Genomic DNA, 23,663 nt, shown 5'->3' on the forward strand with positions numbered 1-23,663 from the left:
AAATGAGAGTACTTGTTAGTGATATTGCCAGATGTTCTACAGTTTTTGGCTACTTATTTCACAGAAATAAAAAGGTGAGCACAGTCCAATACTGTACTTGTTTCCAGGTTGCCCAGCGTGCTGCACAGCTGCAGGAAGCCCTCCTTCACTGTGGGAGGTTTCAGGATGCCCTCGAATCTCTGCTTAGCTGGCTCATTGATACAGAAGACCTTGTGGCTAATCAGAAACCACCATCTGCTGAATTCAAAGTTGTGAAAGCCCAAATACAAGAACAGAAAGTAAGTGAAATGCATTCAGAAAATCTCTCTTTCCACTGGATCAATGAGAATAATTTCCCTGTCTTTGACAAAGCATAAAATCTGTTCAAGTTTATTATATTACATTGAAGTGTGCTGAGGTGTTTAAAGCAGTCATCTGTTCGATATTCACGAATGTGTCCAGGATTGGCAGAGATGCTCGTCTTCTGGGACATAAGACAAAGAGTGACACTGTGCAATCTGAGCTCTGGTAGAATTATTAACACTATTTGGAAAGAATTTTTAGAGGTCCATTGGAAAAAGAGAAAGCATAAAAACAGTGTTTGACCCTTTGGAAAGTAGAAGATGAAAACTAGTAAATTTTCATTGTAATAATTCCAAAGTAAATTGAATTGTAGATTATGGATTTAAATACTTGGCTCTTGATCCTAATTGTAATGTTATTGTTGTTGGTAATTAGTTGGAATGCTGTTGGGAAATGACCTGTGCTAATGTAGAAGTGCTATCAGTGTTGACAACTTTTGCAAATTTTCATAATGATTATAGAAGAAAGAACCATAATGTAGCTCATGAAACACACGCTCCATGCAGTTAGACTGTGTGACCCACTGCCACCCAGAGATTTAATATAAGGTTATGGTCAGTACAGGTTGTCATGTTGGGATATCTGCAGAGACAAAATGTTAATGTTACCAAAGGCAATCAGAGAATGGAGGAAGGGAGGATTTTAGACAGTGGCGTGTTTTATTCTTCATGGAGAAGTTAATTTACTGGACTAGGTCAGTGAACTCAGTTGTATCTCAAACAAGTGATTAGTCGATTATACAAGGGTTTTTACATCTATTTTCCTTTGTCTATAAATATCAGAATGGCTGGTTGGGTGTGGTGAGACTGCTGTCCATAGCAAAACACTTGAGCAAATAAAATGAGCATGTGTTGGGGGGAGGGGTTGTTGTGTGTTTCTCTTTTTGATTAGCATTATTCACACTTTCATCACAATATAGGTACTACTTTTTACTTCTTTTTGCTTTAACAGGTTTTTCAAGAAGTCTAGCTCCTTGTGTTTTTACACTTGTGTTATTACAATGTTTATTAATAACCTAATGCCTGGTTGCTTTCTCTGTAGCTTCTCCAGAGGCTGCTGGATGACCGCAAGCCTACTGTTGAGGTAATCAAACGTGAAGGGGAGAAAATTGCAGAGTCAGCAGAACCTGCCGATAGAGTGAAAATCTTGAAACAGTTGAGTTTCCTGGATAGTCGGTGGGATGCATTGCTCAGTAAAGCTGAAACAAGGTATTTGAAATCCTTTCATAGTTTTGAAAAGTGTAGATGTAGCATGTGATAGATTATTGAAAGCAGCATGTGGAACTCTGTAGTGTGAAATCTTGTAATTACTGTCATTCTTGTTATAACATTACATTATCATGCCTTGATGTTAATGTAATAGTCCTCTGAAGCAAAAGTGGAGAGAAGTGATTTGAACAGACCAAAAATTTTTTTTAAAGTTTAGGCTAAGATGCTACAATCTGCTAGGATTAATTGTATATGTATCTTCTGAATATTTTATCTCTGTTAGTGCATTAGAATGCAAGTTTCTTGATGTATGAACCTGTTTTGCATAGAATCAAGTGCAAATTTTACACTTAACTAATAATAATGAGGGGGCATTCAGCTCTTCTCTTTTGCTATTCGGCATTGTCCATATAATTGTTTCTACAACTTGGACATCCTCATACGGTCATTTGCTGATGTACTTATGCAAGGTGCTGAGCTCTGTTGATTCTCAAGAAGAAAAAGGACCCTCCAAGCTTGTAGATATACTCTAGCAACAGAGAAAACGCTGTCTCTTAAAGGCAATGCGGTCCAATTCAAGTTCCAATTAAAAAACAAAACAAAAAACATGCACACAGTATCTGTGTATACACACACATAGATTTGTGAGTTGTTGTCGAGGTATAAAATACTTGGAAAGTTATGAACTGTAAAGTGTCTTTGAAGAAACCTGTGTTGAAAGGGTGGCTGAATGTGTTTTCTAGGTGGGGATTTGGAAAAGGATGGCCTTGTTCAGAGTAGAGAGAAGAGTGTGCTCAAGAGGTGGCCTGAAAAAGACATGTTATTGAGAGCAGGAAAGTACTTGGAAAGTTGAAGAAAAGGAATTTAAGTGAACAGCAAAGCTTTGCAATTAAGAGTGAATGCACATGTTGAGATTTGAGAGCTTAGGGTAGCGTTGAACTCACCTCTTTTGTCTCTTAGTCCTTCTGGTAGCCTCTCTCTAGTTCCTTTACTCAGAACCTCTTTTGTTACCTCATACTGATAATACAATTATTTCATTAGAGTCAACCATTAATAGCCAATTATTTCCTTTTTTTTATTTTTTTTTTCCTTAATTGAAGAAATCTGACTCATTACCTGGGGTAAATGTTGATGTCATGTTTAATTTAATATTATTCTCCCAGTCTGGTGATATTTAATTAAAAATCAAATTGCAGCTTTTCCCAGGCCATCTATTAGCTGCAATCTTTCCTCCATTTTTCCTTGGGCAGTCTCTAGAAATGAAGAGATTTGAGGATGATTTTGAAATCTATGCAGAGTGCTTCACTGAGTGTTCTGTGGCTGTCTCAAGTCTACCTTGTTTATAGGCCTTAGGAATCACGTATAAACATAGCTTTTATCTGGAATTAGATCCCCACTTGAGAGACAATATTGTGATGTTTTTCATGTAGGGCAAATCTCTCTTAAAAGTCTGCTTGAGTGATGTTTGTTCAGCAGTGGTTGCTGTAATCAAGAGTCTTCCGTGAAATGTAATAATCTGAAACAGAAATGTTTCATATACTGCTTTTTTATTTTGGAGGTCAAGTCTCTGTGCTTTATTAACATTGTCTCACTAACTTCATTGAGAGCTTTTATCCAGAACAAGATATGCAAAAGTACAGCCAAGGAGTTCTGTTCACATCATTGAGCAAATGTTTAAAGATATTTTACAATGCTGAGGAAGCATGACGACATGTTCTGGTTCAATAAAGCCTTTGCCCAACTTTAAAACATGTATAATAATCAAGGGAATGTAACTTTATACTTAAAGACAGCTAGAAAATTGAGAACGATACAAATTGGGTAGAAAAGAATGTTTTGCTGAATTGAGTGCTAGGATGCTTTCAGCAAGAAGTGTATGAATAAGGTAATATTATTATTATTTGCAAGACTTGCATATTGGCTAAAAGACTTTCAGACAACTTTGGAGGTTTTAAAAGTATTTTTACCTTGATTGTGGTTGAGTAGCATAGATACATTTCTATTTCATTTGATGACTGGTTCCTACTGAATTATTTCTTTTTTTTGCAAAGTATTCAAGGATTTTTTTTTTTTTTTTTTTTTTTTTTTTTTACTATTTCACACTTGCTTCATCACAAAAATAACCTTTCTCTTGGTGTGGTGTTAGGAACCGTCAATTGGAAGGCATCTCAGTGGTAGCGCAGCAGTTTCATGAAGCTCTGGAGCCACTGGTGGAGTGGCTGACCGCCACAGAGAAGAGGCTTGCAAATGCAGAACCCATTGGAACACAGGCCTCCAAACTGGAGCAGCAAATTTCTCAGCATAAAGTAAGATACAACCCACACGCTTGCTTGTGTCATTCTTTGTAGATGCTCCGTAAAGTACAACACAACTGGCAAAGCTGTTGTGGTGTACCTATGGTTTACCATACTGCATTCTTTTTCTGTAGTTTGAATTTTATGTATTTGTGTTGGCTACATGTCCTTTTTTGTTCTGTTTTTGTTGAGTTCCACTTATGTTTCTTTTATGTTTTTCTGATTTTCTTTTCCATTATTCTTCATTATTTAAAAAAACTGTAGGCCCTAGAAGATGATGTCCTAGCTCACAGTAAGAGTTTACATCAGGCCATTAGCACTGGTCAGACTCTAAAGACTATGAGCTCCAGGGAAGATAAAGATATGGTGCAGGAAAAGCTAGATTCTTCTCAGGCGCGATACATTGAGATTCAAGAGAAGAGCAACAGCAGGTCTGAACTTCTCCAGCAAGCTTACAGCAATGCTCAGATTTTTGGGGAGGATGAAGTTGAACTGATGAACTGGCTGAATGAAGTCCATAATAAACTGAGCAAATTGTCAGTCCAAGATTGCAACACAGAACTGCTTGAGAAACAGCACTCTGAACTACTGGTATTTTCATTTCTGTTCATTTATTATTTAATTCATTTTTAAGTTTGATTTATATTTCCATACGTCATTTATTTTACATTAATAAAGTTTGTTAAGAATGGCAATAGTTCCAAATAAAAATAATGTAATTTCTATGTCTGCTAACACAAGTGGCCTTTTCTCTTAGGATCTTCAGGAAGAGATTCTTCTTAGAAAACAAAATGTTGATTTGGCTATACAAAATGGTTTAGAGCTTCTGAAGCAAACAACAGGTGAGAGCTTATATAAAACTATGATTCATCAGGATTTTTTTCTTGTATTTTGAGTGCTTATGAGCAAATTAAAGTGGAACTTGTAAATATCAGTCCATATTTGCTGGTTAAAGCAGTCGTAGTTTATTTTAATAAAGGTTTGAGGTCAAGATAGGTTATGTGTTTGTGCCAATTTTACTGTTAATGTAAGTGAGAAAAAGTCTTTTTTTGCCTGGAGAGAATTTGGCCCTTGAATCCTTTATTATTTTTAGTGGAAAATTATTTTAGTGAACCTGCATTCCATTCCTAATAGCAAGCTCTGGCCATTACTCATAATGGAGGCCTGTTTGGCAGTGGACGCAGTCAATTCCCTGCAGGCATCCACAGATGAGCGAGAGATCAGGCTACCTTTTACTGTGAGAGAAAAGCATCGGCCACTGGAGCTAACGCTGTGGGAAAAGTTGCATTCCAGTTGTACACAACGTGTCTGTTCTGTAGATCAACATTTGTCCGGATTTTCCAGTACTTGTAAAGTTCTTGAACTCTTTAAGACACACATATGGTTGGGGGCAGGGAGTATTATCCTTTTCTGTTCCAAACTTGGACATTAGGCGTAGTCTGTAATGACATCTGAGTATACGCTGATAAATTTCAGTAGGTTGCTTTTATTTTAGCCTTTTGAGTTGTGTTTTAAACGGATAGTAAAGAGGGTGTAGAGTGATGCCAAATATTGCTGTAGTTGAAAATCTAGTTAGTGTTTTATTGACTTTTTTTTTCACATTTTCAATAACCCTTCTAGAATTGTTCTTTTTAGATTGTAAAATAAGTGTTGTGAATATAAGGGTGGAATTTTTTTTAGAGAATGTTTGTGTTAAATATTGGATCTAAGTCCTTTCTAATAGTTCAGTAAAGTAGAAGAAAGACAGAAGGACAGATCCTGAGCTGAGGTAAACTTTGGAGCTCTGTGGACTTTGGTGATGGAAGGATAATTTACAACAGTTGAGGATTGACCCTGTCAGCTTGTTTGGGTTGTTTTATAAATAAATATTGAGATTTCTTTAATAGGTGGGGGTTGGGATTCGGGGTTTTTTTTGGTTGTAAATATTTGTGATCACAGGAAATAACATTCCTCTGATATTTTAGGTGATGAAGTTGTAATAATTCAAGATAAACTGGAAGGCATTAAAGCAAGATACAAAGACATTACAAAATTGTGTTCTGATGTATCCAAGACCTTAGAGCAGGCTCTGCAGCTTGCAGGTCAACTGCACCCAACTCACGAGCAGCTCTGCAAATGGCTTGATGAAGTGGAGGTGGAGTTACTGTCCTATGAAACTCAGTTACCAACGGGTGAAGAGTTAAGCCAAGTACAAGAAAGACAAAAAGTATGTTTTAGAACCTGTGAATTATTGCTGTATGATTCATGTAGGGTTTGTGTTAACTTTTGTTTGGCATGGAGATGTTTTGTGGATAACTAATTTTGACATCAGATCGTTTGACTAAATGTAACAGTAGTTAAGAATCAAACTCACTTTCCAGAGTCATCTGTTAAATTCACTTATGAAATTGGGCTGAGGTTTATTTTTAGCACAAGAGAAGCACAACATTTCGTTTTTATTTAAGCAGCTACCTAATCCTGGGAAAACTCTTAGATTGTCAAACAAAGTTATTTTGGTTCTTTAGCTGTGACATGGATAAAATCCTGTAAAGTGTACGAAGAGTCAGCATTTATAATACATATTACTAATCTCATTTAACATTCTTTATTTCGAAAGAAAAATTGCAGTAGAAACTGGATGGTGCAGACCGTGTTTTGGGGGAGCTTAAAAACCCCCTCTTTCCATTAAATTTCTGATGTATACAAAAAGAAATGAAACAGGGGTGGGGGTTTCTGTACAAGTAAAAACTCATTTCTGAAGTATTGTGTGATGATTTGATTGGAATTTAATCCAGCCAGTGCTCATGTAAGAAGTCACTTGGATTCGTCATATATTCTTTATTGTGTGCCTGATTTCACTTGCTGGTGAATTAGTCCCTTGTGCAGTTGCAGATTGCAAAGATTATCTGTTAGTTTCATTTTCTTTGATTGCTTCATGAAGTATTACCAGCTCTTACAAAATTACAAAGAATTTCAAACTGCCATACTGACTGGAGAAATACATTTGAGATATATTATGTAGAAAATTCTTATCAAGAATCACCCACTTTTCTGTCAAACAACTTATAGTATCAAAGAGCTAATGCAACTGAGCTGAAATTAAGTGTGCTAATTTATCCATTTGGTTTGTATGGAAAACACTTCAGTTCTTGACTCACAGGGTAATTGAAAAAGAAAAAGAAATGTGCAAGCTGTGTGTTTTCAACTCATGCTCGCGTGTTTACTTTCAATGGCTTTTTTCAGGAGCTGAAAAAAGAAGCAAAGAACAATAAAGGTTTGCTGGACACTCTGAACGAAGTTGGCAGTGCCTTCCTGGAGCTGGTGCCATGGAGGGCCAGAGAGGGGCTTGACAAGATGATAACGGAGGACAACGAACGATACAGATTAGTGAGTGACAGGATTGCTCAGAAGGTGGATGAGATTGATGCTGCCATCCTGAGATCCCAGCAGGTACTGAAAACTGCTCTTGGGGCAGAAACAGTGTCTAACTTGTACCTGGACAAAAGATGTCCTTTAATAATGTTACCAAACACTTGCTGTGCCTGTGCAACAAAAGGCTGAGTAGAATGGGACTCCACTGTTAAGATATGAATGCCAGAACTCAGCTGATCTGTGTGTTGTAGTTGTCTGCTTTTTGGTTGACACAAACATCAGTCTTGTAGTTAAAATTGCTGTAACTATCCTGTGGCTCCCTAAGTGGGAGTTTGCTTAAGTAAGAACTGAATGGTCTGTGTCTTTTGCAGATCACATTGTCAAATATGTTCCAGATCCCCTGCCCCCTTGCTACACCTTTTAGCATCAGCTGGTGGTATAGCTCCTCCGTACTTTACACGATTAAAAGCTGAATCATCTTGCTCAGGCTGTGGTGGAGGTTTTAAATAACAATTGCTTTTATTAATACCCACACTACTTTTCTTCTTGGGACTCAAAAACTGAGTAATTTAAAACGTGGAGTATTCTGGACATGCACAGATGTATATATAGGGGTAGTCTTTGAGAACTGGCACTCTAACTTCATCATTAATTAGTCCCATATTTAAGCTCCTTGCTTAAAAATGCATTGTGGAGACAAAATTTTCCAGTGTCTGCCTACAGTTCAGGCATAAAAATATTGGTGGAGATTTCGGTTTCTGCTAATCATTCCCATAAACAGTTGTAACTGGACAAGGAGAAAGCATGTGTGACATTTTCAAAGTTTGTTGAAAGCTGACCAAAAGAGGCTGGCAGTAACTCAGATCTCCTTATAACCAAGGTTAAAAATAACTCCATGTTTAACTTTTAAGGAGTTTGCTGTGAATATTATCTCATGTCATTAACCAAATCCCCAAAAATGAAGGGTGTGTTTTTTTTGGTGAGTGATAAGTTGAGATAAGAGAGTGTATGTTGGCTCTCCTTCAACTTTTCTGAATTATGCAAGTATGTTGCATCCCCTAGCACAAGTTTAGCAGATTCCAGTCCAGGCATGAAAGGTCCAGAGCTGCTGCTCCACTAACTGATGTCAAGAGGACGTACCCCTAACCTCCACTTCAGCCCAACTCACATCACTGCAATATACTCCTGTACTCTGTATGTTGTGATAAATTATCAAGTGGCTTAATACACTTCAAGTGAAGGATAAACTAATTTCCATTTATCTCAGAGAAAGACCATGCAAAATAAAGAACATTTTTTGGAGAAGCTAGTGCTCTGTAAGTTTATGCTGTGGCAATTGTTTAAGTGCCTGTACTACTAAAAAGTTGTGAGTGGAGGATAAAGCCAAGAAGAATGTGGGGGTTCCATGGGAGTAGTGTGGTGTTTGTGCTGGAGGTTACTGGGCCAGGGTGACCAATGCCATAAGCTATCTGAACAGGTAAGCATATTGGTTCGTGTTGTGAACGGAAGCTGGAAGGCTTAATAGACTAATGCAACATCCTGTTTTGCTCAACCTGGGCAAAATGCTCCCAGATGGATAGAATTACCTTAAATTCAGCTACACGTTGTAGTCTTTGTTTCTCAACAGTGAAGGCATTGGTCGGTGTCTTCCTCTAGTGCAGGGGGTGCTACAAAGAAACAGGTCATATTCTACATTTGGCTTACTTGTTCTTCACTCCAAAGAAGCCACAGAGTGCTTTAAAAAGCATTCATGGAGCAAATCACAGTGTCAGCATATTCAGAAGTCAGTTGCTCCAGTTTCGAAGAAAAAGTACCACAATGCACTGTGCTTGGTGAAACAGGTGATTTTATGGTGGCTCAAGTGACGCTTAGAGTTCATGAATAACTGTCGTGCATCGTGGGAAGAAAACACTTCAAAATTTCCATGCAGAGAGTACCAATTTTGTGCTTTTTATTTCTTAATGTTATATTTGAACAGCACAGGTTGGAAATCCTGTACCTTCAGGAAATGGAGTTGAGAGGCCTGTCTTTCCTTGATGCTATGTAACCTAGAAGTTTTAGAAGTTTCACTGCTATGCCTTGATTTTGTTATTTCCGTTAAATATTTGCTCAATATTACTTAAATACCCATGCGTATTAGGTGTCAGGAAGGCACATTGCAGTTGAGTTGTACATCTGACACATTTGAAATCACCACATTCATTTCCTTGATTTGGACCATAAATAGCTGGGCTCTGAAGAGCGTGGTTGTGAGCTGCAGTTTCTAATGCCAGGATTTAACTACCACTGGTGCATGTACTTCGTGGTAATGTTTACCGTACTAATTGTTTCAGAACATACCTTTCTATTAGGAAGTCACAATATTTAGGACAAAACTTACCTTCTGTTACTTTAAATGAGAAGTGACATACAGTGAAAAAGAATGTTTGTGTTCTCTTTCATGTAACAAATGGATTATAAAGGCTGAAAAAGATTGACTCATAAAGAATGAAATCTCAGAACTGCTTCTTTTGTTTTTGTATGACTCATGATTAACCACTAAGACAAGACTGATTTAGTGTCTAAAGTGAACTCTAGCTACGTTACAGGAGCAAGGCTGCTGTGCTCTACAGCCACAGAGGCACAGGACAACAGATGTAAAAGAAAAGAGGGACTGAGTGTGGTCAGAAAGAGATTTCTGAGGAAAGTGTAGTTATCAACAACACAAGTAGCAGGTTCTGGCCTAAAACGTCTTGATAGACTATCACAATATCTCAGAGCCATATTAGTGTTCAGCTAATTGCAGCAGAGGTCAGAGTTTAAAATAAATAAATAAGTTCTTAGTAGTTTCTACAATGACTATTTTGTGCAACTTATCTTCCCATGTAATATTTCTCTATGGCTTAGGCTCGAAGCTGTTCCTGTTGAGTACTGCAGTGTGTGTGTGCTAAGATACATGCCATTTATTAGATTAGTATTAGATCCCCACGTAGTAATTTTCAGAATCTCATACTTTCCTTTGCAAATTAGTAAAAAACACATGCTTTAAATCCTCTCATCACTTTAGTGGTTTGAGGTAATTTTTGAAACATTTAAGTGTTGAGTAATGGTAGTCAAACGTTAATCTTTTAGGAAAAGGACTGGCTGCGCCCAAATGCCCCAAAGAAATGTTGCGTTAAATCAAGGTCTAGTTTTGGGTGAAGTTTTGTATTCTTTGAATTCAGTGAAGTTCTTCCGCTGACTTCATTGAATTGTGATTGTTTTACCTTTATCATTTAATACCAAAACAACTCTTAAGATTAAAAGGATAAGATCAAACAACTGTTTCATGGGATAATTGCAACACTGACAGTAATAATAAACATAGATATGGAGAAGACACGTGAAAGAACAATAAAATGAAAATAAACAGTCTAGTTAGAATTTTGAAATTATAACCCTTTTTGTTTTCTTGCGTCAGTTAGAGAACTGTAGGCTTTGGAAAAATATATTTGCTTCTGTTGCTTTGTCACGCTTTATTTATTAAGCTGTTTGTATTACAATCCTCAGAACCCTTTTGGGCTTTGTATTTAATTTGTTTAAAAACCTCATATGGAAAGTGAGCCGCTGTCTTTTTAACAGTTCAAAATATACTTTTTCATCTTCTTTACAATTTTTGAAACAGTCATTCTAATTTCATGTCTGTAGAAGCGCTGAACTAATTAATGTCTCCCTCATTTAGTTTGATCAGGCAGCTGATGCTGAATTTGCCTGGATTGCAGAAACAGAAAAGAAACTAATGTCTCTGGGTGATATTAGGCTTGAGCAAGACCAGACCACAACTCAGCTACAAGTTCAAAAGGTAAAAGAAATGCATTTCCAACTGTCATGTTAATTATTGGCCGCCACGCTCTCCATCTAGAAAATGTACTGGCATTATTTAATTTTCAGTTTCAAAAATAGTTTATGCTCCATGCACTCTGGTTTGTGTGTTTTTTGTTTTTTGTTTTTTTTTTTTCTGACCAATTTTTATTGTGTTTGAAGGCTTTTACCATGGAGATTCTGAGGCACAAAGATATTATAGATGAACTTGTTAAATCTGGGGATAAGATTATGAATACGTGCACTGAAGAAGAGAAGCAGACCATGAAGGTAAAGTTCCTTAAATTGCAGCTACAACAATGGATGTGCAGACAATGTATAAGTAGAAGGGTTCCTATAGTGTCCTTTTTTAAATACCAATGAAAAAGCTTTAATTACGGCTGCTTCTAGTCTGAGGATTGTAATATTAGAAGTAGTGCTGTTGTGTATCACTCTTCTTCCTTCAGGATGTGCAATGAGCAAACACTGTGTACTTGCTTCATTGCCTGACACTAATTTGGAGCCCCATTTATCATCTTCATCTCTGGTAAATACTATGTTAGCCAATGGAAGATGGAGTGAATAGGTATTAGTCATCTGGGGGTGGTGTGTGTAGAATCTGGCTGTTGATCTTCCCCAGTTCTCTTGGCTCAGTGATGCTCTGTGCGTATCGCTGTGCCAGATTCAGTGGCACTGCACCTCCACGTGAAGCTTGACTCTCATTTCTGCTGATTTCAGTGTGGGCCTCACTTGCCAGGATTCTTCCAACCTGTTGACTGATGCAGCCCATGAAAGGCTTATGCCTTTGCTTATTACACACACACAGAGCATGATGTTTGGGCTACATATATTTATATATACAGACAGATTTTTCGTGTTGACGTTTCAGAATGAGTTAGTTGTGGGGTTGGGTTTTTTTGCTAAAATATTGTGAGGCTGGATATGTTGAGTAAACTTAGTCCTTCCAGTTACCACCCTCCTTGAACAATAATTTTCCACTAATTGAGCTTTGCCATACGATCTCTGAATAAATTTGATTTGCTCTTAAGTGAATTTAAAATAGATGAGAGATTCTGTCTATGAAACTGTCGTTATAAGGGAGAGCAGTTTTATGTGAGTCTCTATGAAATATTTGTATTTGTCAAAAATACTGTATAGCTATGTGTTAGGCTATGTTTTGTCCTTTGGATAGCATCTCTGTACTTAATTTACATGCAAGACATAACAAATGAAAGGATATCTTGTTCTGCCAAAAAAGATTCTTTACTTCACATTCTGTGGCTTGCTTATATGTCTAGATTTTCCAAGGTTAGCATTTATGTGCATTGCAGCATATAATATTTCATAAAAATGATAACATGGGCAGTCTTCCACAGCAAAAAATGTATAGCTAGTTGATACTTTCTATTATTATCACATGCCCAATTACAGTAGATTTATACTGTTTAAACCTTGTAGTTCTATCATATTATTAATGATAACACATCCTTATTAATGTATGCTAAGCTGGAAAATAATGTTTTGTTGTTTCTGTTGCACGCTTGTAAGCTACGAGCACAACAGTATATGCTATTATCTTGCCAGATCAAAAAAAAAGTGTTTATGGTTCATGATCCTTTGATGTAGAAATGCTGCAGAAAATTTAGTTTCTGCCAAGAGTCACTGGAGATGAATGTCTTCAGCAAGGAAGCAGGGCTAAGATCTGCACTGAAGTCATTTGCAGCTTGACTGGAAGCCCTATGAACAAAGTGTTATTTGTAAATATCAGTGTCATTAAATATGTTTTAATTACTTTGAAAGTAGTCTGCCAGATTCCTATCTCCCACATTATTGATTCTATCCACCTTAATGTCTCTACAGTATCTGTGTTTATCATTATTTTGTTCACTGGGGTTTGGCGCTATAGTTATCAAAGATTGTTTAGAAATTAAGGTAATAGATGAGGAAAAAACATACGTTGTTATTTTTTGTTAATGTTGTGTTACAGAAAAAAATGGAAAGCCTTTTACAGAAATATGATGCAGTCTGTCAAATGAACTCTGAGAGAAACCTCCAGCTGGAACGGGCTCAGTCCCTGGTTAACCAGTTCTGGGAGACTTATGAAGAGCTTTGGCCATGGTTAACTGAAACAGAAATGATCATCTCTCAGCTTCCTGCTCCAGCCCTCGAATATGAGACTTTAAAGCAACAACAAGAAGAGCATAGGGTAAGCATTTTGCCAGTTTTGAAAAGCAGAGTGTCAGAAGCCCAGTAATATTCTGCTTAGAACTGTGGGTTACTCTGCTAAAAGCTTAAAATCCAGACAGTTATACTTCTGTTGAAAAAATAATTATTTAAAATAATAATACAAAATAAATACATTTTCAGTCATACCTCTACTGTTTCCCAAACTGTACATACAAACAAGATTCTCTGGGGACAGCAGCAAACAATGTATAAGCATAGAAAGGGCTAAAGGGGAAAAAATTGCTGTTTTAGTGAGAAAAATGAACACACAAAAGTTAATAGTTAAGAAGTATATTTAAAAGTACACATTTATGTCAGTATTAGAACAAGCCAAACCCATAAACAGGAAGAACAGGCATGGGATGTTGTAGCAAGAAACAAAAGAAGATAAAACATGACTATCTGGAGAACTAGAGTACCTGCTGTCAGTGTGCTGAAAGTGAAATGCTGCCTTTATGTGCAGTCTGTATACAAATATGCACACATGTTGATCTTATGTGCATTTAAAAAATGTAGCTTTTGTTTTGTTGATGGCATTGAAACTAAACTTAGCTGAACCAGAAAGGTGGACAGTTAAGAGGGCCAAGAATTGATTGCTTGAGTTCCAGCCCATCCTGTAATCGTTTATCATGTCAAGTATGTTTGTTATGTAATAATTAAAAGAAATAATTGTTTACCATACCATCACAAAACAGAGGCAACAGTGTTATAGGCTGGTCACCATGTGGTATTTCTGACATGGAGGAATAATCAGCTGGGATAAAAATCTGTATGTTTCATATATGGCTACTAGTATCACTTGGAATCAGATCTATCCTAGCAAGATGAAAAATGAGCAGATTCTGACACGTGCAAAGCCTTCATGGCTAGTGGAGATACCTGTCTCTCCCTGCTGAGCATAGCGTAACTCATTTTTTTTTGTTTTAGCCGCCTCAATTAAGTGACTCACGTTAGATAGGATGAACTCCGTCTTCAAAGTCTTGTTTACTCTAGACTAGTCGATGAAGATGTACCGCTTTTATGAACTGGTAAACACTGGCTTCACTAATTTGTCTGTCTTTTATGTCCACAATGAACAAACATGCTCTACTAAGACTAGCTCTATGACATGGGCTTTACAAACTATCTTGATTAGTCACTGTGAACCAAATCATGTTTGCTTTACTTACAGGATTGTTCCCCATCTAGTTTAATCATCCTGCTTGCATGAGAGACCCTTCAGATGAGCTATTTTTGAGTTTTCCCTGGGCTATGCCATTAGCTGAGATTTGTTTAAGTAGAAAATTAATGTCAGACAGTTTTCACACATAATCTGATCCAAAATACTTGTTTAGTGGAATTGTTTACCCAATAGTAGGTCATGGAGAAGACCATATAATTTCTTGTTCTATTAAAAAAAAAAAAAAAAGGAAGAAGGTTCTGAATATTAATGGAAAACAGTTCTATATATTCACTTACATTTCTGTTCTGATGTATTTTACTGATTACTATCTTCATTCCAAGTCATGGAATTCATTGAGTTTATTCTTTGTGAATAACATGCAGTCAGTTTGGTTTGAACTGAGCTGTGGGCAGAGTATTAGCATCAGGTTTGGACCCAGAAATGTGCAGTCTTGTGGCCTTGTTTCAGATCATCCATTTGTGCACAAAACCAAAATGCACGAAGTTATTTTCGAAGAACTTTCAAGCTGTTCTTACTTTCGCCTTTTCCTCTTCTCTGCTAGTCAACATTCCTTTTCTTGTTGCAAGATATAGAGTTACATTCTCAGAATGTAGCTATAGTCAAGGTTTTTTTGTATTTTGATTAGTGTTTTGTCATCAGGGGTCAATGGAGAGTCATGGTCACTGTCTTTTCAGTCTTCTCAACCTCTCGTCTTCTGGGGAGGAGCAAGTAAGCATGCCAGAATCAGGATTTCTTTTTAAGGGAAGGACCTTAATTGAAGAGGATTTATTTATACTGAGACTGATATAGACCCTTTCCTGTGTCTTCATAATTTAAACAAACTCTGCACTGGAAGGAAGAGAGCATGTGCCTCTGATGTTCCAGCACAGGGTCTATAGGGTAGAAATGAATGGAGTTCACAGCAGCGAGAGAGACAGTGCCTCACAAGGCAGCTGGATTTTTCTGAAAAAGGAGGGATGAACTGGGAAAATAAATAAAACTGGAGGGAAGGATCAGGCTACTCCCACGAAAAAAACACCTTTCCCTTCTGTCAGATCTATGAGTGCAAGTAAACAAAACCAAAATCCCTAGGCAAGCCGGAAGACACCTTGTGACTTTTCACTTCCACCAGCCTCTGCACAGTCTTCTGCACAGTTGTGACTTACTTCTTGCAATGCCAGTACCTCTTTCTGTGACGTCCTCAATAGAAGGCTTTGTGGCAAGTGACAAGTATCAACACGAAAAGTACATTCATGGTGGTGTTACACGCATGTCTGGAGTATTGTTACCATTTCTGTCATTATAGGTGCTAAATATGATGAATGAATGTTGCCAGAATCATATGCATAGTTAGCATCTTATATTTTACCTGTATTCATATGTCCTACAAGAGTATCACACAGACTTTCCCAGTGCATCTCCAAGTGTGATGTTTCGTGCCTGGGTAGCTGTGTCAGAATGGGAACGATCACTGGCAGAGGAGTCATTGACTTGATTTGATATTATTTGTGCTTTACATTAGGATGAAGGGTATTTATTTGGAATTTCTTGCCAGCTGGATGTGTTAGAAGTGTGGACAGCTGTAATGTGGTGGTGCAAGCATAAAAAACTGATAAGTTGTTTCGTTTGTTATAGCAACTGCGTGAGCTGATCGCTGAGCACAAGCCTCATATAGATAAGATGAACAAAACTGGGCCTCAGTTGCTGGAGCTGAGCCCAGGAGAAGGTTTTTCTATCCAAGAGAAATATGTGGCAGCTGACACCCTTTACAGTAAAATTAAGGAAGATGTCAAAAAGCGAGCACTGGCACTGGATGAAGCCATTTCTCAGTGTACCCAGGTATGAATTTAAATTTGAAGTGTAATTGGATTCATTCAAATGGAAAGATACACCGACATCATCATCTTACATGTATATATCAAGACTAAACTGCTGGTTTATCTGGATTTTTCAACTTAATGGCCTGTGAATGTTCATATCACTGCTTATGGCGTTGATTTTTCTATTTCTTGAGAGGTTATAATTTTATATATTAGTATTATGACTCTGCTGCAGACAAAAAATGTTATTGCTTCTTAAGCTTTAAGTAAAAAAAGGAACGTTTGGTCTAAAAATATGCAGTTTTATTTCCACTTTATTCCGTTTTCTCTTGTTGGTCTGTTACTAGCTGATAATTTGCTTGTACATGGATGTGAATGCTGATCAGTTAACTTGAGTATAGTTATATCTAGAACTTGGTAATGGACTGTAACTAAAGCTGCCAATGGAACTAGAGAGTAGTTTGGCAATAGTAATAGCATGTGTTCTTTGTTGCAGAGCCACAAGAACTTAATGTAACTAAAGCTGGAACTGTTATGGAGAGCAAAGTTAGACCTCACAAAATGTCATCATAAGCATAAAATTCAGATCAAGTTCATAAAAGCTGTGTATCTTGGGTTCATCAGCCAATGCAGTGAACCTTGGTAGAATATTGTTAGGTATCACATTCCAGAGACTTATAAATATTGGGTTAATTGTTCTTAAACCCAAACTGAAATTCTTTTACTCAACCCCAGATTCAGAAAATAACTTAGTAAAACTGTGTACAAAAACCTGAATAAAAATACTTCCTCACTCACACCTCTTAAAGATGCCTGATTATTTAGATTCAGTGGTTCTTTCCTTTATCATAAATGTTCAGTCCTCCCCCTGTTTGGACATGGCCATTTGAAAATCAGGGTATTTACTTAATATTCGAGTCCTTGCTTTATGTGTGATAGACATTGAGATGTTGTGCTGGCTAAGTACTGAAAGCAAGAATAAGAAATGCATTTTTTGTTAACAGCTAGAATATAATAGTATGTTGAGAAAGTACTTACTTATACAGTACTTTAAGGTACATTTTATGTACGTCAATGTATATGCAGTTGGCAAAGTAAAACATTGTAACACCCAGAATATAATTTTGTATAATCTCCTTTTTTATTAAGATACAGAGCCCTGATAATATATGTTTATGTATGATGACGGCTATGTCAATGTTTGTCTAGACAGTCCTGGAAGAATAATGATTTAACTCTTCAGCTTTTAAATTATATTAAATTGCATTATGTATCAAAGGCAGGACCAGAATGAGAGGTTGTAATGACTTCTGTTTTCTTCCTTTTAAATTCTCAAACACCTTGTCTCCTTTGTTGAAGTATGAGTACAAGGAAGCCTACTGACAGCTTAAAAATGGAATATATGTGTCCTAAAATTAGACTTGAATGTTGCCAATTTAATTTCAGTTTTTATAGCTTTTGAAAGTTTTTGCTGCCACGATCAGTTTTGCAGAAGGCTTGAATGTGGGAAGACTACTTATCTTTCATAGCATATTTTGCTGGCTTGTGTGATATTCACACCTCTAACAAAAACACTGAGTCTGTAATATTAGTCAGAGAGTTTGATTTGAAGTGGATTGTATGGTGGGAAAAAGTAATTACATTTGTATTGCCTATATTCCTTTGAAAAGAAAGGATGTAGCCATTTGTTCACATACAGTAATCTTGTTTTGCCATGCTCTTCCCAGTACCTTTCCCAAGTGTAGTCCAGAGTGCTTTTTGTAGATCCTGGAGGATCATTCAATGCAACCACAATTAATTACTTGCTCCAATTTTAAAGGGGTGTAGTGGTATTTTTAGGAATCTCTGTGGATCCAAAAGCATACGGTAAAGGCTAACTTCGGACCTGGACCAAAGGGTGAACGATGTTAAAACGGCTGTAATTGAGTTTCTGGGCACATACCTGGGCTCAGTCAAATGTGGGTGAACGTAATACCCGCTGTTGAGTGCTTTTAGTTGCAGACAGTAATGGGCCTTTACTGCACTAAGCATCACCTGGGCACTAACAAGTGTCCTTTTGAATGACCTTACGTATCAAATCTTAATCAGTGGTTGTATGCCAGTATGTTGCTCCTGATATGAAAATGGATGTATTTAATATTAAGGTAAATATATTTCTAAAATGATGACATCAGGAAGCTGTGGCTCTCTAAAATAGGGTACAAATTCCTATGTGAATTACACAGGACCAAATGCAAATGCTGCTGTGTAGTAGCTTCAGGTGGAGTGTCTCAGGACCAAAACCAGAGTTCACAGTAAAATTCTTAAATTTGAGAGGAAGTATCATTTTGCAAGGTCATTTTTGTAATTTAGATGTTAAAGATAGGTATAACCATGAGGGGGGGTATTGCAAGTTGCACAAATGTATGTTGGATAGAAATGTTAAATGTGTTAATTTTTAAGTACCTTTTTCCAAGAGAATTTCGGATGTTTGTTTGGTTTGCTTTTTCTAATTTCTCTGCCACTTCTTGCTGTCCTTTACCACCCTCCCAGTTTCATGACAAGATAGATCCAACTCTTGAGAGTCTGAAACGCATAGTTGAACGTCTGAGGCAGCCACCTTCGATCTCAGCAGAAGTCGAGAAGATTAAAGAGCAAATCAGTGAAAATAAAAATGTGTCGGTGGATCTGGAAAAGCTTCAGCCAGTGTATGAGACACTTAAACAGAGAGGGGAGGAAATGATTGCTCGCTCAGAGGGAGCTGATAAGGATATATCTGCTAAAGGTAATAAGTTGAGTAAAGTTTCACGTACTGGAAATGCAGCAAACTGCAGCCATATAGACATGTTCATTTCTGATGAGCACTGATCTGGGGACTGTGTTCTCCTGGAGAAGCGGCTAAAGATTTATAAAAGCAAAGCATTCATTTAAAATAATTCATCATGGATGTGACCTTTGTTTTATTTCTAAAGGCTGTGTTGGTTGTTTCCACTTAACATTATAGGTTAAAGAAACAATTTTAGAGTCTAAATTTTAAAATGTACACATATGGTTCTGCTGTAGAACTGTGGAGAGATTTATGGCTGAGAATTGTTTGCCAAGGTAGTAATCTAGTTCCTTTGTTCTTTAGCTGTTCAGGATAAACTAGACCAAATGGTCCTCATTTGGGGAGACATCCAGACTTTGACGGAGGAAAGGGAGGCGAAATTGCTGGATGTAATGGAACTGGCTGAAAAGTTTTGGTGTGATCATATGGCTCTTGTAGCTACTATTAAAGATACTCAGGACTTCGTTCGAGAACTGGAGGGACCTGGAGTTGACCCGTCTGTAGTGAAACAACAGCAAGAAGCTACTGAGGTCAGTAGAAAGTATTTCGTTGACTTGAAGTATTTTATTAACAGTAGGCAGAGGAAAGACAGAATTACTATGAAATACCACAGGACAATTTTTTTCTAGAGACCAAGAGGGATAATTGTATAGAAATTCACTATAATGGTATCTCAAGAGTCTATGGTAAATAACATGTATCAGTGCTTAATTGCAGTGAGCATGCAACATGTGCCTGTCATTATATTTACATATCTGTTTATAAACATGTATATAATAAGCGTCACTGAGACTTTTAAAAGTTACACATACCTTAGATTCCCTGAGTAACACGTAACATCTAAATGAAAGGTATACAGATGTATTATGCTCTAAGCCTGTAATTATTTATGCTGATAGTTAAAGATTTGAAAGTTGAATGGTAACCTCTGAAAAAGAAAACAGTCTGATTAAAGAAATCTAATTTAAAACTTCCTGTTTATTTTTTTCTGTCTCATGCAAAATGACATCATAAGCCATTAATATAATTTAGACTGATGTCAGTTGATTTCACTATGAGGCTGCAAAGGGATTCTTATATTTTAAGCATCTAATTCTAAGTGCAAGTGACTTTAAAGAAAACAAAGGTGGAATCCTGCCATGTTCTGTCTTGAAAGCAAGTTGTATGTATATTATTAAATATAGCATTAGCAGTGTTGGATTTTTTTCTCTTTGTAGGCTGTTAAAGAAGAAATTGATGGACTACAAGAAGAACTAGAAGCAGTTGTGAGCCTTGGCTCTGAGCTTAGAGCTGCTTGTGGAGAGCCTGACAAACCTATTGTCAACAAGAGTATAGATGAGGTATGGGAAATGCAGATGCTGATTAGATTAGAATGTACAGACAATTTTATTTTATTGGTTATGCATTAAAATTTTTGTAAAAGACAGATATTTTGTAAAAATACTCATGTATTAATAAGGTAGATGGCTACTTTTTGCAAATTAATGCTAAAATAAATTTCAGATATCTGGTTTATGCAGTGAGAAAGCTGAGACAGTCCTGTTTGAATCACTACAAAGTACTTTTAAGTTTTCTGATGTTCAGCAATGTACATTTCTTTTAAGCTACCTTTATTATAACAATGCAACTCCAAATGATTTAATAATATCATCTCCTTTATTAACTATAATCCCTATGTTAATAAAAATATGCAATAACCAGTATTGAAGTTTACAGCTTTTGTACTGCAGAACCTCTAATGTATTCTAAAGGAAACTATGCCGTGACAGGGAGAACAAGAGTGTTCATATGGAATGAACATGAACTATTTATGCTTAGTTTATTGGTGTTATTGATCAGTCAATAATTAGTGAATGCACATTATACAGCAGTAAAATTCTTTTGTCTGTTGGAGTAAATTGCACTTAACTTGCAGCTGAATTCTGCCTGGGATGCCTTAAACAAAACCTGGAAAGAACGGGTGGACAAGCTTGTTGAAGCCATGCAGGCAGCTGTGCAGTATCAAGATGGGCTGCAGGTAAGATGGTGTGATACACTTACCTCAAACCTGAGTCAATAGGATTTAATGTGGTTGTGTTTAAAAATGTCCTGTGATTGGGTGGGGGCAAATGATGTATTACTCTTATTATAGTGACTATTTTCTTCAGTAGGCAGATACTTTCTCTCAGGGTTAATTCAGTTTGTGTTTTGGGGGGTGTTTGTTCATTTGGGGTTTTTTTTGCATTAGTGAATAGATCTGGTGGGTTCTTCATGTAGTTCACATATTGCACTATGTTTAGAGTCAAAATTAATGTCCCCTTGTTTATTGACGAGATCAGAGGTTTTTTGATACCACACAAGTTCATGGTAATCCTGCTCACTTTTTCTTGTGATATTTAATACTTCATATGATAGATGGGTTGAAGTTATGACATATTTATGTGACCTGAAAGGAACAGAACACAGATCAGTATACTCACCTGCTACTATTTTCTGAGCTTTCTAATTCAAGAATTAGAGTGCTACGCAGCTTGAAAGTACGGGCACAATATTGCTGCTAATAGAAGTTCAGTCTTGCAGCATGTACATTCTTGTAGCTATTACATGAAATACTTTAGTTAATATGTGATCCCTTGTATTGTAAAGTAATCCAGGTTTCGCTGAAGAAAGGTATTTCCTTTCAGAAAGCACAGCAATATTGTTCTCTGGAGTAAAAAAAACAGGTATTTTACTTAATACAGTTTTCAAACAGACGTCGTTTCTCTTCTAATGCTTGAATTTCATACTTTGATTTTCAGGCAATATTTGACTGGGTAGACATTGCTGGCAGCAAGTTAGCATCTATGTCCCCAGTTGGAACGGATCTGGAGACAGTGAAGCAGCAAACTGAGGAACTTAAGGTATGAACTAGCAATTTATTTAATTTATATTTTAACCTGTTGTCACGGAAGCACCCCGAGGTTAGTTTAAGGGACAGCAGCGTCCAAAACAACTTTTACTAAACCGGTGAGAAACAGGGTTTTAGCACTCCAAAAGTGACTTAAATACAGGTTTGGATATCAGTTGAGGAAAATGATTAAGGGGCAGCAACTAATACAACAGGCGGTCCACAGAGTGCATGCACGTGGCTTCACCAAAACAATGCCGGAGCCGTCCCGGAGGAGTACACACTTGCCTGAACACGATGTGGCATTATTTTTAAAGAGATACACGTACTCGTAGTGAGTACAGAATGTGTACACTCACGATTCTGCGAGGGTAGATTTATAACACACTCACAATCCTGCGAGGGTTAATTTACCTACATGTGTAAATGTGCACGGAATATTACACGTGCTTATGTGGAAGCACGGGAAGAAAATACACTCGTGATTGTGCGAGGAAATAATTTATACATGTGCTCGTATTGAGCATGGAAAGTTAGATGTGCAAATGTGCACGGAAAGTACACGTGCTTGTATTAAGCACAGAAAGTTACACGTGCAAATGTGCACGGAAAGTTACACGTGCTTATGTGGAAGCACGGGAGAAAAATACACCCGCGATTATGCGAAGATTAATTTTACGCGTGCTCATACTGAGCACGGAAAGTTGCACGTGCATATGTGCACAGAAAGTATAAATACACTCGCAATCCTACGAGAAGTTTCACTCACACCCATGGCGGCAAGGCAAGCGGAGTCTCCATCCCGGGGCGGGGGGGGGGTGGGGGCTCTCAGCGGCAGCATATCGCTCGTGCTCCGAGAGACCTGTGACAATGGGCGGAGTCTTGACGAGAATTCAGTTTTTTTATAGGCTGATCAGATCTGACTGTAGGCATTCCAGAAGCTTCTCTACACCCCCACACTGGCTGTGGGGTGCCCCTGAAGCCTCCAGACATCCCCACACTGGCCGCAGGTGCCCAGCGGCTCACTGGGCCTCGGCACTCCCTTCTCCTAATGGCCCTGGCAGGGTGCTCTGGGACCAAACAGAAGAAGCTGTTAGCCTTAAACAGCAGAGAGAGGGGGAGATGTGCCTACTCCTTCCTTAGTGAAGGAGGGAGGGGGAGAGAGGGTGCTTGCATCCTGCCACACCTGTCTGCATTTTTCTGTGTTGCTTAGTAGTTTTGAGGAGTAAAAAGCAATTTTCATTTTCAATTTCTGGTAAAAAAAAAAAAAATCTGTATGAAAATTTCAAATAACGTTTCATTGCGGACTTTTCATTTTAAACTGTTTTTCATTTTAAAATCTACATTTTATTTTGTGACTATGTTCTGATAACCCACAAATACTTCTAATAGCATTCTTTCTCTTTCAGAGGCTATAAGGTTATTATGTACAGGGTTCTTTCACTATGACCTTTACATTTTCTGGTTTCTGTCATGAACAGTTTCCTTGAGGCTCCAAGAAAATGTCTCCAGAGATTCACTTCTGCCATTACAGGCTTTATCTAAATGCTCACGCAGATCATAACATTCCCAATACATCATTAAGCTGAAAATCAAAATTTCAGGCTAATTTAGAAACCTGTCTGTATGGATCTATGGCTGATTGTGCTTCTGACCTGTTCTAGGCTGTTATGCTCTATATAAAAAACCAGGGATGTGTAATGAACAGGGCGTGTCCTTGGTTTTGTTGCTCACTCATACATTCTTTTTTGACTGTGAGCAGGTTGTTC

General features: G+C 37.4%; 1 protein-coding gene across 33 annotated transcripts in view; it reads left to right on the forward strand.

Moving 5' to 3' along the window:
• DST (dystonin) overlaps positions 1 to 23,663 on the forward strand; it is a 307,103-nt gene that overhangs the window by 241,903 nt on the left and 41,537 nt on the right. For 26 of the 33 annotated variants that reach the window (XM_071806938.1, XM_071806945.1, XM_071806942.1 and 23 more), the window contains 16 exons: positions 108 to 278; positions 1,384 to 1,550; positions 3,697 to 3,856; positions 4,109 to 4,435; positions 4,602 to 4,686; positions 5,809 to 6,050; positions 7,067 to 7,273; positions 10,896 to 11,015; positions 11,198 to 11,305; positions 13,002 to 13,220; positions 16,038 to 16,241; positions 18,755 to 18,986; positions 19,332 to 19,558; positions 20,246 to 20,368; positions 20,944 to 21,045; positions 21,806 to 21,907. In XM_071806938.1, coding sequence (XP_071663039.1) covers positions 108 to 278; positions 1,384 to 1,550; positions 3,697 to 3,856; positions 4,109 to 4,435; positions 4,602 to 4,686; positions 5,809 to 6,050; positions 7,067 to 7,273; positions 10,896 to 11,015; positions 11,198 to 11,305; positions 13,002 to 13,220; positions 16,038 to 16,241; positions 18,755 to 18,986; positions 19,332 to 19,558; positions 20,246 to 20,368; positions 20,944 to 21,045; positions 21,806 to 21,907 — 2,796 coding nt within the window. The remainder of the gene's footprint in view (positions 1 to 107; positions 279 to 1,383; positions 1,551 to 3,696; positions 3,857 to 4,108; positions 4,436 to 4,601; positions 4,687 to 5,808; positions 6,051 to 7,066; positions 7,274 to 10,895; positions 11,016 to 11,197; positions 11,306 to 13,001; positions 13,221 to 16,037; positions 16,242 to 18,754; positions 18,987 to 19,331; positions 19,559 to 20,245; positions 20,369 to 20,943; positions 21,046 to 21,805; positions 21,908 to 23,663) is intronic. The other 7 variants (XM_071806947.1, XM_071806950.1, XM_071806948.1 and 4 more) reach the window with 1 other exon arrangement.

This window comes from Patagioenas fasciata, chromosome 3 (genome assembly GCF_037038585.1).
Source record: "Patagioenas fasciata isolate bPatFas1 chromosome 3, bPatFas1.hap1, whole genome shotgun sequence".
Taxonomy (NCBI): domain Eukaryota; kingdom Metazoa; phylum Chordata; class Aves; order Columbiformes; family Columbidae; genus Patagioenas; species Patagioenas fasciata.